Source organism: Neomonachus schauinslandi, chromosome 14 (genome assembly GCF_002201575.2).
Source record: "Neomonachus schauinslandi chromosome 14, ASM220157v2, whole genome shotgun sequence".
NCBI lineage: Eukaryota > Metazoa > Chordata > Mammalia > Carnivora > Phocidae > Neomonachus > Neomonachus schauinslandi.
In genome coordinates, this window is record NC_058416.1 from 68,135,067 (window position 1) to 68,150,483 (window position 15,417).

At 42.0% G+C, this 15,417-nt stretch overlaps 1 protein-coding gene across 4 annotated transcripts in view; it reads right to left on the reverse strand.

The window, feature by feature from the left end:
- Positions 1 to 15,417, reverse strand: part of SLC5A1 (solute carrier family 5 member 1) — an 83,770-nt gene that overhangs the window by 30,099 nt on the left and 38,254 nt on the right. For all 4 annotated transcript variants that reach the window (XM_044921247.1, XM_021703621.1, XM_044921249.1 and 1 more), the window contains exons 9-13: positions 15,215 to 15,350; positions 13,109 to 13,216; positions 7,715 to 7,865; positions 5,459 to 5,627; positions 1,568 to 1,783 (exon numbers count right to left, since the gene is read on the reverse strand). In XM_044921247.1, coding sequence (XP_044777182.1) covers positions 1,568 to 1,783; positions 5,459 to 5,627; positions 7,715 to 7,865; positions 13,109 to 13,216; positions 15,215 to 15,350 — 780 coding nt within the window. The remainder of the gene's footprint in view (positions 1 to 1,567; positions 1,784 to 5,458; positions 5,628 to 7,714; positions 7,866 to 13,108; positions 13,217 to 15,214; positions 15,351 to 15,417) is intronic.

Here is a 15,417-nt window from a genome sequence, read left to right on the forward strand (position 1 = left end):
ACCTTGCTTTCTCTACTTCAAGAGGAATCATTGAGCTAATGTGTTTGGGACTGCAGCACTTGCAAATGCTGAGACATTGGGAAGCAGTTAATACAACACGAAAAACCTATTGACAGATTCAGCCAAAAAACATAATGGTGGTTCTTCTGCTATAAAAGCAGTCTTTGTTTGACATTAAGATTAGTCACAGCTTTGAAAATTTGGCAATGAGGTTGAAGGTCTCTTAGGGATTCCATAAGTCCCTGTATTTGTGTGTGCATGGGTAAAAAGTTAACAAAACCCTTTCTCAGACAAACTATGGAAAGAGCCCAGATGTCCATCAATAGATGAAAGGATAAAGAAGATGTGGTCCATATACACAATGGAATTACTCAGTCATCAAAACAATTGAAATCTTAACCATTTGCAACAACGTGGATGGAACTAGAGGGTATTATGCTAAGCGAAATAAGTCAGTCAGAGAAAGACAATTATCATATGATCTCACTGATATGTGGAATGTAAGAAACAAGGCAGAGGATCATAGGGGAAGAGAGGAAAAAATGAAACAAGATGAAACCAGAGAGGGAGACAACCCATAAGAGACTCTTAATCTTAGGAAACAAACAGGGTTGCTGGAGGTGAGGGGGTGGGGGGATGGGGTAATGGGGTGATGGACATTGGAGAGGTATGTGTTGTAATGAGCACTGGGTATTATATAAGATTAAGGAATCCCAGACCTGTACCCCGAAACAAATAATACATTATATGTTAATTAATTGAATTTTTAAAATTTTTTAAAAGACTAAAAGAAAAACCCTTTCTCTTTCTCTATGGACAAATATGATCTTGGGTTAACTCTAGCTCTGTTCCTTGAAAACCTGAAAAAGGTAAAATATTAGCTGTGTGGATTACCAGATTATACTGCTTATGGTAAAAATGGCCTATAATTGGAAATCTTCATCTGCATTGGGAGGGCTGTGAATAAATCCTAAACCAAGGGTGACATCTAGAGTTAAAGAAGAGTACTTGCTGTTTTTGGACTCTTGAATCAATTTGACTTTGATATTGTTTGAAATTTCTCGAATTATATGGGTAATTGTTTAGAGGGTTAATTGGGGAAAAAATTAAGGATATATCATACTTCAAATTTCCCTGAGTGTGGTGATTTTTGTAACTAAGTATGTTCCTTGCTGGGACCCCTGGAAGTTATGCCATGGGACTACTAGAAGAAATCTAAGTTTCTATATGAGACATGAGCATCTAAACCAGGCTAGCCCGTGTGCTCACCCATGTGATCTCATTCCCTTGCACCTGGGCTGTCACCTGGGGAGCAGGATCCAGAGACTAGCCCCTGGATTGAAATAGGAACTACTGTGAGGACTCCAGCTGAGGACACACACTTGATACCACCTTGCTGGCACACCGTGTTTTCTGGTTGTGTCTTTCTATGTAAAACCAATGGCAAGCATGGACTGTTTTAGTCATGTGAGTGTGAGTTGTCTAATTGAGCAAAGGGCAACAAGATGGGTGTTGCAGCATGAGCATGAAACAAGGGCAGGACACATTCCCCAAAATGGATACTCACATGCACATCTGGAATTGGCTTGGTGAAGAGAGAGACAACCACGATGATGATGACAGAAATGACAAAGAGGATGATGGCAAAGTACAGGTAGTGCACACCACAGATAATTGTGGGACAGTTGCTGGGCTGCATGCAGCTCCCAGTTCCATAGGCAAATTCAGTCACCATACGGGACACCCCGATCAGAAATCCTAGGATCAGTCCCCAAAAGGCTCCCTGTGAAAGAAAACCCTGGGCTAATTAACACCAAACACACAAAACAGCTGGGCATTCCTGGGGGCAAAGGAATAAAAAGAGACAAATGATAGCTTCAGGCCTTCTGAAGCCAGAACGCTGGCATTCAGAATATGGCTAAGAGCGTGATGTCAGGCCCAAGCCTTCAGAGGGTGTGTTTATCATGTTTCAGTGACATGATTTTACCTGGGTCATAAAACAAGATTCATAATATAATGGGGTAACAGTGTCTAACACCTGGTGTCAAGTATCAACCCAAAGTCTTAATTCCAAAAATTAATTTTTAATTTTAAAAATAATTTTAATCTCCTCCCTGTAGCTACTATCACCATCAGCCTCCAGATTTAGGCATATTCAGAGGTAATGTAATTACTTGTGAAGTAATTTGTTTTCCTTGAAGACACTGAAAAATAAATTGGGTCTTTTGGGGATAGAAGAGAAAGGCATGTTTCCATCAAAATATAAATACTACTTTCTTCTTTAGCCCCTTTTATAGATCTAAAGTCACTGTTTTTAATTTGAGAACATAAAATTATACTATGTGTCTTTACATTAAGTTTTGGGTTTGCATATTAGAAATATGGAAAGCCTTTAAGAGACTAAAAATACCGGGGTACAATTTTTCAGCGTTTTTTAATCCTTCCCTCCCTCCCTTCCTTCCTTCCTTCCTCCCTTCCTTCCTTCCCCTCCTTCCTTATTTCCTTCTTGCTTCCTTTTTGGTCAGTCCTCACCTAGAGAACCAGGTCTGAATCTAGAGGCCACATTTTAAAAGGACCAGTGAAAAAGTACAGTGAGCTCATAGAAAGGTGAGAAAAAGAGCCTTCCTGTCAAATGTTGATTGTTGAACTTTCCTAGCCATGGGTACCCCTGCACTTTATATCCCAGGTATGCTCCATTATCATGTCATGTGTATTTATGTCCTAGGTCTTTGTACAGGTCACTCTGTCGGAGAGAGCACAAGCTCTTCCCTTCCTGGTAACCTTTTTCTAGCTTAAATGTCCCTTCTCATCCTCCCAAAACAGAACTGAGTGGGCGCATCCTCCTCACTGTGACTGCACTGTAGACATACCTCCACGCCAGTACCAATCCCACTGCTATGGAATCACTCACTCACTTCTCTGTCTCCCCATCTGAACTGGGAATTTGCCCAGAGAAGAAACCAGGATTTATTCCCTTTGTGTTGCCAGTACCTAGCCCTATGTCTGGCATCTGGACTTATCTGCTAGATAGATAGAAGATGATAGATGATAGATTAGATAGATAGATAGATAGATAGATAGATAGATAGATGATAGATGATAGAGAAAAAGATGTTCCTCATTCATTTCCCATACACTTATTCATTCAAAAAAAATTTTTTTTACTTTAGTTTGTAGGAATAATATTGATAAAATCTGCTATAAAACTTTCCTTCTCTTTTGGTGTTTTGTGGGTTTTTTCTTTTTTTTTTTTTCTTTTTCTCTTTTTAAATTTAAATTCAATTAGCGGGACGCCTGGGTGGCTGTCAGCTAAGCATCTGCCTTTGGCTCAGGTCATGATTCAGGGGTCCTGGGATCAAGTCCCACATCAGGCTCCTTGCTCAGCAGGGAGCCTGCTTCTCCCTCTGCCTGCTCTGCCTGCCACTCTGCCTACTTGTGCTCCCTCTCTCTGATAAATAAACAAATAAAACCTATAAATAAATAAATAAATAAATTCAATTAATCAACACATAGCCCTTCTCTTTTGGCAATTAGCCTCCTCTTCTTGTTCCTTTAATCTTATTCTCAAGAGGCTCTTGAAAAATCTGGGAAATTTTGACATTTTCCTCAAGCCTTAGAGTCACTCCTCATCAAACACCATCCCTGGCCAGTCCTGAGAATCACTCTGCAGTCTCTACGTGCTACTCTCCAGAGACTCTAGCAAGGGCTTCTCACCCTCAGCACTGTGACATTTGGGCTGGATAATTCTTTTGGGGATGGGTTTGTGGGGAGCTATCTTGTGCACTGAAGAATGTTTAGCCCCTGGCCTCCGCCCACTAGATCCTAGTAGCATTTTCTGAATCAAAGCAATCAAAAATGTTGCCAGACATTGCCAAAAGTCTCTTGGGGGAAGGGCAAAATCACTCCCAATTGAGAACCACTACACTCTATCCCAATTCTTAGCCTTATTTTTTGAATGCCACAGTCCTTTGTTGAATCTGTTTTTAAAGATTTTTTTTTAATTTATTTATTTGACAGAGAGAGACAGCGAGAGAGGGGACACAAGCAGGGGGAGGGGGAGAGGGAGAAACAGGCTTCCCACTGAGCAGGGAGCCTGATGTGGGACTTGATCCCAGGACCCCAAGATCATGCCCTGAGCCGAAGGCAGATGCTTAACAACTGAGCCACCCAGGCACCCCGAACTGAATCTGTTTTTAGTCCACAGCAATACCCAGCTGGGCTTCTAGCCACACTTTACTAACTTTTATTTTAGAAATATCTCAGCTTCTGCTAATCTCTTTTGAAATATATCCTAAGAGTGTGCCCATTTCTCTAACCTGTCATGATCACTTGCAGGTTTAATTCTGATCTCTCAAGGGGATTTATCTGTGCGTGCAGTTTTGTGTTACCAGCAAATCTGGACTATGTTCCTAATAGCAAATGTTGAATGAAGAGAAGCACACGTAATTTTGCACTTCAAAGCTGGGTCACTCCAGTGAGGTATTTCCCAAGCATATTTTTGTTTTTGTCCTACTGGGAGAAAGGGGTTATCTCTAGCCAAAAATATGTCATCATTTACACTGCTTCAGACAACAAGCTACATAGTCAGCACCCCCACTCCATCCCCGCCTTCCCTGGGTGTGCAGATGGTTTGATACAGAGCCAGGTGAGCAACACCCCAGTCAGAAGGCATATCCAAAGGCATCCTTTTCATGGTGGCTCAAAACCTGTAACAGCACCCCAATGAAAACCCAAACTCTTTAGCATGGTTTTCAAAGGAGCCATTCCTAATTTAACTTTAACCTGCCTTTCTAGCGTATCTCCCATTATCCATACACACAAACTCCCTCTTGAGCCAGGTGAGATGCCTTACAAGCCCCTCACCCTTACCCTTATCCTTGCACTTCTGCCTCCAAGTTCTGGTGCTGTTCTCTCTGCTTTGAATACCCTCTCTTCCCTCTCAGTTTCACCCTGTGCTATATAGCCTTTCCGTGAATCCCTTCTCATGTTCTGTGCCTCTCAATTAGGATCTACTTTATGTTGTTTTGCATATAAACTGCTTGAGCCCTAGGACTTCATCCTTCACTGGGTCTTGAGAAGTGCTGGCCAGGAAGCCAAGCTCACTGCAGAACCACTAGAGGGACCCTGTGCTAGGACTTCCTCAGGAGCTGCTCGCCCAGGGGTTACAATCTTCCCAGCTAGTGCCATGTTATCAGGTCAAAATCACCCAGATTGGGTGGAAAATGTACATCATTAATTGGGAATGAGTTTGGAACCTGTAGTAAGGAGGAGAGGGGGATCCAAAAGAATGTGAACCCAGGAGAGTCTCTGAAGGCTTTCCCATACAAATCTTCAGTGGCACATCGATTCGCGCTTGAGATCTCTGGGAAACAGAATCCCTCCCATGAAGACTATGCAGCTCCAGGTGGGAATTTCTGTGTCAGAGTGGCTTTTCAGGACATGCATAAACGATACCTACCGGCTCAGTGGCTCTCTTCCAGAAAATAGCAAGCAGGAAGACAGCTGCAATGGGTGGTCCCAAGTAACTGGTAATGGACTGGATGTAATCGAAGAGCTGCCCACTTTGTGCTGACTGCACAATGGGCACCCAGGCAATGCTGATGCCTATCAGCACCAGGATGAACAACCTGAAATCAAAGCCCCCCAGTACAGTGTCAATAAATGGCTCTATATGAATAAATATATATTACTATGTATCAGATGTGTTTGTGTGTGTGTATATATATAACTAGCAAATACATATGCACATAAATGTATATATTTATATGTGTGTGCATAATTTCATTTATTATATATTATAGATACATGTCATATGTGTGTGTAATATTACCACAACAAGGAAAAATAATTAGCAAATTCATTCTTGAGGGGTTTTTTCCCTCTGTATTCTGCCTCTTTGAGAAAGTCATCTGTGCCCGTGAATAAGTGAAATGCACTTAACTAACCTAAACCAGTCACTGCCATAGAGAATCACACTTTGACAAGTAGCAGAGTGTAGGAACAAAGGTATGGATTTGGAAGCCAAGCAGTCCTGGATTCAAATCTTTCTTTTCTCTGTGTGACATAGGACACCTTGCTTAACCTCTCTGAGTCTCAATTTCCCCATATGCAAATTGGGAATAATATGACTGACCTTGCAATTTTGGAATAAGGATCAGCTGTAGCAAAACACCTAGCAAACAGTAGGTACTCAATAAATAGTAAAGGCCATAATTTTATTTTCTTCTCCTCCTCCTCCTTCTCCTCCTCTTCACTTCATAAAGTGAAAACCACAGCCAAAAAGAGTTTATAAAGGAACAGTCTAGATAGAAAGGGACACTACCAAGTATGCCCAGCTCTCCTCTTGAATTTCACTTCAAGTTTTGAAGAGATTGGAGGAGAGATATATTTCTCTCTCTGGAATGCCCTTCCCACTGCCCCCCATTTACCCAAATCCTACCCACCATTTTGGCCTCAGCTCAGGCCTCCCTCTTCCAGGAGCTTCCCCAACTACTGCATGCCATGTTCACCTCTCCCTTCTTTGACTCCTTGATTGCTCTTACAGTCCCCATAGCAAATCCTGCACTCACTGTGAAATTTCTCTTGACTGACATCACAGGGACTTGATCCCCCTGCTCTGAGGAAGTTGACCTGCCATAGCCCCACAAAGAGACATAGTAGAGCTTTAGTTAGTCCTCTATCCAAAGCATCTGTTCTATGGATAGTCAAGATTATGAGCACCTCTGACCCATGTATCAACCCTTCCGGCTTTCAGTATCCTGTTGTGTCCATTATCCCATTTGGCAATAACAAATGTATGTATAGCATGTTGTTTTAGACTTTACAGAGCATGTTCCCAAGCACAGTATCACTTGACCCTCACAATGGTCATGCAAAATGTTGTAGCAAATGGTCAAGGCATCAGAGGCATCTGGGCCTTGAAGATGGCCCATGTGAAGAGCTACAGTGTCGAGGGCTGAGGAGGGCCACGTGGGGCAGTATAAAGGGCCTTGGACAAGGACTCACTTGGCCTGAGTTCCAGTCCTGGCTCTGCCACTGTCCAGACTACCTGGATTTAGGCAAGACGAGCCTCCTTTTGGGTGCCTGGGTGGCTCAGCTGGTTAAACATCTGCCTTCAGCTCAGGTCATGATCCCAGAGTCCTGGATTGAGCCCCACATTGGGCTCCCTGCTTCATGAGGAGCCTGCTTCTCCCTCTGTCTCCCTCTCTCTCTCTCATGAATAAATAAAGAAAATCTTAAAAAAAAAAAAAAAAGACGAGCCTCCTTTTGCTTGTTGATAAACTGAGGGTTAGATTAGATGATTTCTGATGTCATGTCTTACTCCAGACAGGCATTGTTTGATGATCTTCAATTTAAAGTTAAATGCCAGGGGCGCCTGGGTGGCTCAGTCGGTTGAGCGACTGCCTTCGGCTCAGGTCATGATCCTGGAGTCCCTGGATCGAGTCCCACATCGGGCTCCCTGCTCGGCGGGGAATCTGCTTCTCCCTCTGACCCTCCTCCCTCTCATGTGCTCTCTCTCATTCTCTCTGTCTCAAATAAATAAATAAAATCTTTAAAAAAAAATAATAAAGTTAAATGCCACTGAAGTGCAAATATAACTAGCCACAGAGGTTACTCCCATTCTAACCAGGTATCTACCAGTCTTCTCTACCTTGAGGGTTAGCACATATCATTCAGGCTTTCATGATGGGTGGCAAGGAGAAGCTGCACTTACCTTCCTGTAATCATGAGCTCTTTCTCAGATGCTCCCTTCCGGACCTTGGTATAGATGTCCATGGTGAAGAGGGTGCTGGCGCTATTGAAAATGGAGGTTAAGGAGCTCATGAGAGAGGCCAACATGACTGACAGCATCAGGCCACGCAGCCCTGAAAGAGAAGGAGATTCTGAGTGGCACACACAGCAACTCAGCTCTTTTGTACTTAGAAATTGTGAGAACTCAAGCTTTGTTTGCCTTCTGAAACCATGCCATGTTCTCCAACTTGTCTCTCCAAAGACTAGATATTATATTGTAAGCCCAAAGCAGTCAACAAAGAGATAAGGACAAAATATATACGAGGTAAATACTTTGCAATTGAATGATGATGATGATGATGATGATGATGATGACGGTGGTGATGGTGGTTAATGGTGATGGTGGTGATGGTGTGTGTGTGAGTCCATCTAAAAGGAGTTTTATAAGGTCTTTTACTTAAAAATTCATGGTATAGCAGAAAGATTGAAACTAGGATTCAAAAGATGAGGTTCTCAAGAAAGTAAAAAGTCCATAGAATGGAAGGAAATACTTGCAATTCATATATCTAATAAGGGTCTAGTATGCAGAATATATAAAGAACATGTATAACTGAATAATAAAAAAGACAAATAATCCAATTAAAATGGGTAAAGAACTTGAATAGAAACTTCTCCAAAGAAGATAAACAAGTGGCTAATAATCACATGAAAAGATACTCAACATCAGGGAAATTCAAACCAAAACTGCAATAAAATACTACTTTGTACACACTAGGGTGGCTATAATAAAAAAGAAGGAAGGAAGGAAGGAAGAGAGAGAGAGAGAGAGAAAGAAAGAAAGAAAGAAAGAAAGAAAGAAAGAAAGAAAGAAAGGAAAGAAAAGACATAACAACAAGTGTGGGTGGAGATGTGGAGAAATAGGAACCCTCATACATTGTTGGCAGTAATGTAAAAGGGCACAGTCACTGTGGCAAATGGTCTAGCGGTTTCTCAAGTTAAACATGCAATTACCATATGATTATTAATTTCACTCCTAGGTATCTGCTCAAAAGAAATAGAAACATGTGTCCACATAAAAACTTGAACATGAGGGGCACCTGGGTGGCTCAGTCGGTTGAGCACCTGACTCTTGATTTCAGCTCAGGTGATGATCTCAGGGTCATGAGATTGAGTCCCAAATTGGGCTCCATGCTCAGTGGCAAGTCTGCTTAGGATTTTCTCTCTCCTTCTTCCTCTGCCCCTTCCCCACTCTCTCTCCCTCTAAAATAATCTTTAAAAAAACCTCGAACATGAGTGTTCATAGTAGTATTATTTATAATAGCTGAAATAACACATGTCCATCAACTGATAAATGAATAAACAAAGTGTGATATACCCATGCAATGGAATATCATTTATCAGTAAAAAAGAATGAAGTACTAATGCATGCTACAATGTGGATAAACCTTGAAAACATTCTGCTAAGTGAAAGAAGCCAGACACAAAGTACAACTATTGTATAATCCCATTTATGTTAAATGCTCAGAGCAAGCAAATCCATAGAGACAGGGAATAGATCAATGGTTGCCTAGGGCTAAGGGGGTTGGGGTAAAATATGGGATGATTGTTAATGGGTACAGGATTTCTTTTGGAGATGATAAAAGTTTTCTAAAACTATGGTGATGGTTGCACACCTCTGAATATACTAACAAACCATTGAATTGTATGCCTTAAGTGATAAATCATATGTATGTGAATTATAGCTCAATAAAGTTGTCACTGAAAAACAAAAGACAAGGCTATATTTCCAAACTCTGACCCTAAGCAAGTTATGCTAACCTCTAGGCCTCATCTCTTGGTGTGTTGAATGGGGATAATACTACACCTGCCCAAATCAGAATAAGGGATTGTCCTTTTAAAATTTCTCCCAATCAGGGCACCTGGGTGGCTCAGATGGTTAAGCATCTGCCTTTGGCTCAGGTCATGATCCCAGGGTCCTGGGATCAAGCCCCGCATTGGGCTCCCTGCTTGGCAGGGAGCCTGCTTCTCCCTCTCTTTCTACTGCTCCCCCGGCTTGTGCTCTCTCACTCTCTCTGTCAAATAAATAAATAAAATCTAAATAAATAAATAAAATTTCTCCCAATCACGGCCAGCATGGTTGGCTATAATCTCTATCACTACTTCCATACCAAGGACAGCATAAAGTTATCCCTGCTAGGCTGGAAGGCCAGGTCATGCTGAGGGCCCACCATGGAGAGTACAGTCTTAGAAGTAAAAGTAACCTTAGTCGTCACCTAGGCTTACCATCCATTGGTAGAATCCCTTCTTCTGCCCAAATTCTCCAGCAACAGGAAATCCACAACTGCACGGGGAGTCTGCTCCCTCTTGGACAATCCTAACTAGGCTGATAGCCTCTTTATAGCCTCAGACACAGTCCTTAAGCTACCCAACAGAAGAGGTCTCACTGTTGACCCACTTTACCATTTTTCATATATTCAAAGATAATTCATGTCCTCTTGAACTCTCTCTTCTCCACACTAAAGATCCCTCAGTTTCTTACAATACTCTTTATAATTGGGCTTGGGGGCCCAAATATACAGAACTTGACATATTACCTCTATTAAACTTGAGCTTATTAGATTTGAGTCAACATTCCTGCCTGTTGAGATCTTTTTGGTGCATGATTCTATCATTCCTCTAGGTTTTGTATCTGCAAATAATTTTATAGTTTTGTTTTCATCTACAGCCTTGCAAGAAGGAAAATAAAGGCTGCCAGCTTCAATTATTTTGTCATTTGTTGGGAGGTTTTTTTTAAGATTTTATTTATTTATTAGAGAGACAGAGCAGAAGCAGTGGGAGGGGCAGGCAGGGGGAGAGAGAAGCAGGCCCCCTGTTGAGCAGGGAGCCTAATGCAGGACTCGATCCCAGGACCCTGGAATCATGACCTGAGCCGAAGGCAGACGCTTAACTGACTGAGCCACCCAGGTGCCCCGTTGGGAGTTTTTTAATGGTTCCTCCTGAGCTTGTACCACATAAACCACAGGAGTTACAAAGATCCTCTAGTCCAATTCCCTCACTTTTCAGTTGACAAAACAAAGGTCCACTTCAAGGAGTTAGTAGGTAGGGCTTCGAGCCCTAGTTCTGCCATTTGTTCAGGGTTACTTTAGTTAATTGTAAAGCGGGGATAAAGCTCTCCCCTCTGTACTACATTCTTATCAAACTCTCCTATTCACTCAATAAATATTTGTTGAATGTAATTTTACGGTGGCTCTGGCAAGAAATAATGGTATATCAGTGTAGGGTGATAGAGGTAAAAATAGAAAGAGATAGATGAATATAAGAGATATTTAGGAGGCAAAATGGACAGAATTTAGTGACAGATTGGTGGGGCAACATTTACCAACCAAGTGGAAGAGGCTGAATCTTCAAATGAGACAAAAAGGAGCAGCCTAAAGGATGGAGATAAAACAGACAAATAGGAGAGTATAGTATAATGGAATCCAAGAGAAGAGATAACGGAAGAAAGATGAGTGATCAATAATGCTGAATGCTACTGAGGGGTCAAGTAAGATAAGGAATGGAAAATATCTATTTAATCTAGCACAGGGAGTCACTGGAAAATTCAGTGTTTATAGAAGCCAGATTCTAGCTGAAGATGAGGGAATGGTAATGGTACATGTAAACATAGCATTTTGTTGTCTTTCATGTTGTGCATTTTCCTGTCATGTACAGTTCACTCTAGCACAGTGTTCAGAACTACAGTCTCACCCACAATCTGCCCTTCTAAAGAAACAACGTAAACAGGGGCACCTGGATGGTTCTGGGTGGAGCATGCGACTCTTGATCTCGGGGTTGTGAGTTCAAGCCCTACATTGGGTATAGAGATTACTTTAAAAAAAAATTTTTTTAGGGGAACCTGGGTGGCTCAGTCAGTTGATTTCTTAGTTCTGTCTCAGGTCATGATCTCAGGGTCCTGGGATCGAGCCCCGAGTCAGGCTCCATTCTCAGCAGGGAGTCTGCTTCAAGATTCTCTCCCTCTCCCTATGCCCCTCCCCCCACTCACTCATATGCTCTCTCTCTCTCTCTCTAAAATAAATATGTAGGGACTCCTGGGTGGCTCAGTCAGTTAAGCGTCTGCCTTCAGCTCAGGTCATGATCCCAGGGTCCTGGGATTGAGTCCCACTTCAGGGGTCCTTGTTCAGCAGGGAGCCTGCTTCTCCCACTGCCTGCCATTCCCCCTGCTTGTGCTCTCTCTCTCTTTCTCTGACAAATAAATAAATAAAATCTTTTTTAAAATAAATAAAAATAAAATAAGTAAATCATTACAAAAATGTTTTAAATCTTAAAAAAAGAGAAAGAGAAATAACATAAACACCCCTACATAGTTCAGTGTAATCCAAACCAGAACTCTAAAAGAACCAGCCATGTGACTCTTCTAATTGCAACCTTAATTAATAAGCAGCCCAGTTCAGTGGCATAGTTAACAATTACCCCCATTTTTATAGAATTTGAATGCAAATGGTTTGCCCAAGGTCACACATCCAGTTTGTGGTTTAAAAAAAAAAAAAATTCTTCAATTCCAGCCTTGAGCACAGTTAAGCAAGCTAGACACTGAGCTGCTGTGTGGCCTTGGGAAAAAATCATTTTCCTTCTGTACGTCTCAGTTTCCCTAACTATAAAATGAAGAGATTTAACTAGATAGTCTCTAGGTTTCCTCTCAGTAATAAAACTTTATAAGTTTATTATAAATTTTCCTGATCAATACCTTTGAATTTTTAGTCTCCTGAGACCCCCTAACCTAATGAGGTTTGCATCCCTTGATCCAGAATTAGATTTTTCTTCGACATGAAACATGAACAGTAGCCCTACAGGTCCAACCCCAAACTAACTATTCTGGACGCCAAGTACTCAATCACCTAGGATAACACATTCTCTGTAGTGAGAAGCCCTGTTATGGCCCATCCATCTACTGCCTCAAACTTCCTCATTCAATAGCTAAAACTGTTCTGCCCTTCCTCCTTGGAATATCAATTCATTCTCAAGAAAAAACTCCACTTAATTTAAGCTTTCATGTTAATGTCTGTTGGAGAGCTCCAAAAGATCTTCTAGATGAGCATGGAAAAGTTGTGTTTTTCACCAGCACCTTTTCAGATCACCTCTTTTCCACACCTGACTGATGAACACATGCTAGGTCTCATAGAGCTCAACCAAGTCATATGTCTCCTTTCCACTGAAGGAAGACATGTTCAAAAACTGAGGACACCCAGAGGGAAGCCTTCCCTACTGGGCAGGATGCAGGCTCAGAAATGGCTTTTCCCCAGAAGGCCACAGAAATCTACATAAAGTGGAAGCCAAATCAGCCTCCAAAAAAAGACTTTGCCAGCAAGATGACTCTCACCATTGGGCATGAGCTCCACCACCAAGGTCGGGTAAGCGATGTTGGTACAGCCAACCTCAGTACCGCAATATTTCTTACATTCCGAGGGGACAGTGCAGGCAATTTTTTCTGAGGAAAGATGAAGAGCCATGTCAGCAAGCAGACATCGGGGAAATATTTCCAAGATTCACTTTCCTTTTTTTATTTATTTAAATTCAATTAGCCAACATATATCATTAGTTTTTGATGTAGTGTTCAATGATTCATTAATTGTGTGTAACACCCAGTGCTCATCAGATCACATGCCCTCCCCAATGACCATTACCCAGACCCCATCCCCCCACCCCCTCCCTTCCACAACCCTCAGTTTGTTTCCTGGAGTCTGGAGTCTCTCATGGTTTGTCTCCCTCTCTGATTTCTTCCCATTCAGGTGTCCCTCCCTTCCCCTATGGTCCTCTGCCCTATTCCCAAATTCCACATATGAGTGAAACCATATGATAATTGTATTTTTCTGATTAACTAATTTCAATTGCACCAAAAACTGTAAGATACCTAGGAATAAACCTAACCAAAGAGGTAAAGGATCTGTACTCTAGAAACTACAGAACCTTATGAAAGAAATTGCGGAAGACACAGTGAGATGGAAAAACATTCCATGCTCCTGGATTGGAAGAATAAACATTGTTAAAATGTCTATGTTGCCCAGAGCAATCTACACATTCAATGCAATCCCTATCAAAATACCACTGACATTTTTCACAGAGCTGAAACAAACAATCCTAAAATTTGTATGGAACAAGATTCACTTTCTTAAAATAAGGCTTCAAACTGGACATCCCTGCCCAAGGCCCCGAATTGGTTCCACAGAGAGTGCAGCTCCAAGCTGAGCCCTTCCATGCCATGCCCCTGCCCTGCTGGTATGACCATCTCCAAGATCTGGCTGGGGAGAAAAGGGTTCTTAGGCAGAGGAGTGGGGGAAGCAAAGCAATGCTCAGGGTGGGAAGAGAAGGGGCACAGTCTTTAGACTTTAGCTAGGCCTCCCTACAGCTTAGCACTGACTACTGTCTTGTTTCTCCTGAAGATCATAGTGACTTGTGGCTCCTAATTTTGAGGTTTATTTGAAGCAGCTTTTTTGCAAGTAGGATTAAACACCCAGATGACTGAGGGAACTCCCCAGTGGGAGGGCTATTGGGTAGTACTTCCAAAATGTGAAAAATCTGGTATAGAGAAAGACAAGAAGTAGCCTGGGAGGGGAAGGGGAAATGATCTAGAGACTTGGAGAAAATTCCAGTAACTTCTTTAGAATTAAATCAACAAACATTTATTAGGTACCTACTACAGATATATCATTTAGTGCTGCTCCCTAGAGCGCTGATTCATTATAGCACTATCTCAAATACTTTTATGTGTGTTATACCCATTACAATATAAATTATTCAGTTAGGAATATTTTTCTCATGACAGGTGAGCCAGTATAGGAGTGTAAAAGACCTAATAGGAATGCTATTAATAGCCAATGGCAGCAAGTGCCCCCAGACTGTCTTGTCTTCATTTTAGGAGCTCACCAAAGTTTCACTCCCTGGTGCTCTCTTTTTTGCCATTATTTCATATTCCAGGAAACAGTTTTGACCTATGATGGCTGACCAAAAAAAAATGCAGTGCTGGAGAAGCCACAAAAGGGTCAAAAAGACTTTATTACCCTAGATAGCAAAGTACAAGGCTCAGGGCTCTTCAAAGAAATGGCCCCAAAAACAGGGCTCTGAGCATCAAGCAATTAGAGACTGGCCAGGGTCCTTTGACATTAAAGACATTTTACACACTGAGGAAGGAAGACTGAGCAAAAAGCTAGCAAATATTAGCTGGAAGAAGCTACAGCTGGAAGTGAATCATGACTTCAGAGAATTTGCAAAAGGGGAGAAAGTAATTGTCATTGTAAGGAACCAGGGAAGACAACCCCACAGGTTCTGTGAACTCAAGTTGTTTGCTATGTAAAGGGGGAACAATAATGCTTGGTAATTGTGGCAAGAAAAAAAGAAGAGGAAGAGCAGGGAGCTATAGGGCTTTAGAAGTGACACAGAGCCAGAAAAGTGGGAGAGAGTGGCTGCTGAGTCCAGCAAAAGGGATCACCTGTGTACAAGATGCGGCTGATCATTCCTGGCATCACCATGAGGAACATGGGCAGCAGCTTCATGTACCCACACAGGATACAGCCGGCCTTCACATGAGACATGTTTTTGGCTGAGAGGCAGCGTTGCACAATGACCTGCCAGGGAAAGCCAGTAAGAGAGGGGTGCAGGCCAGAGACTTCTCAACGCCCTCTGGCTACCCTC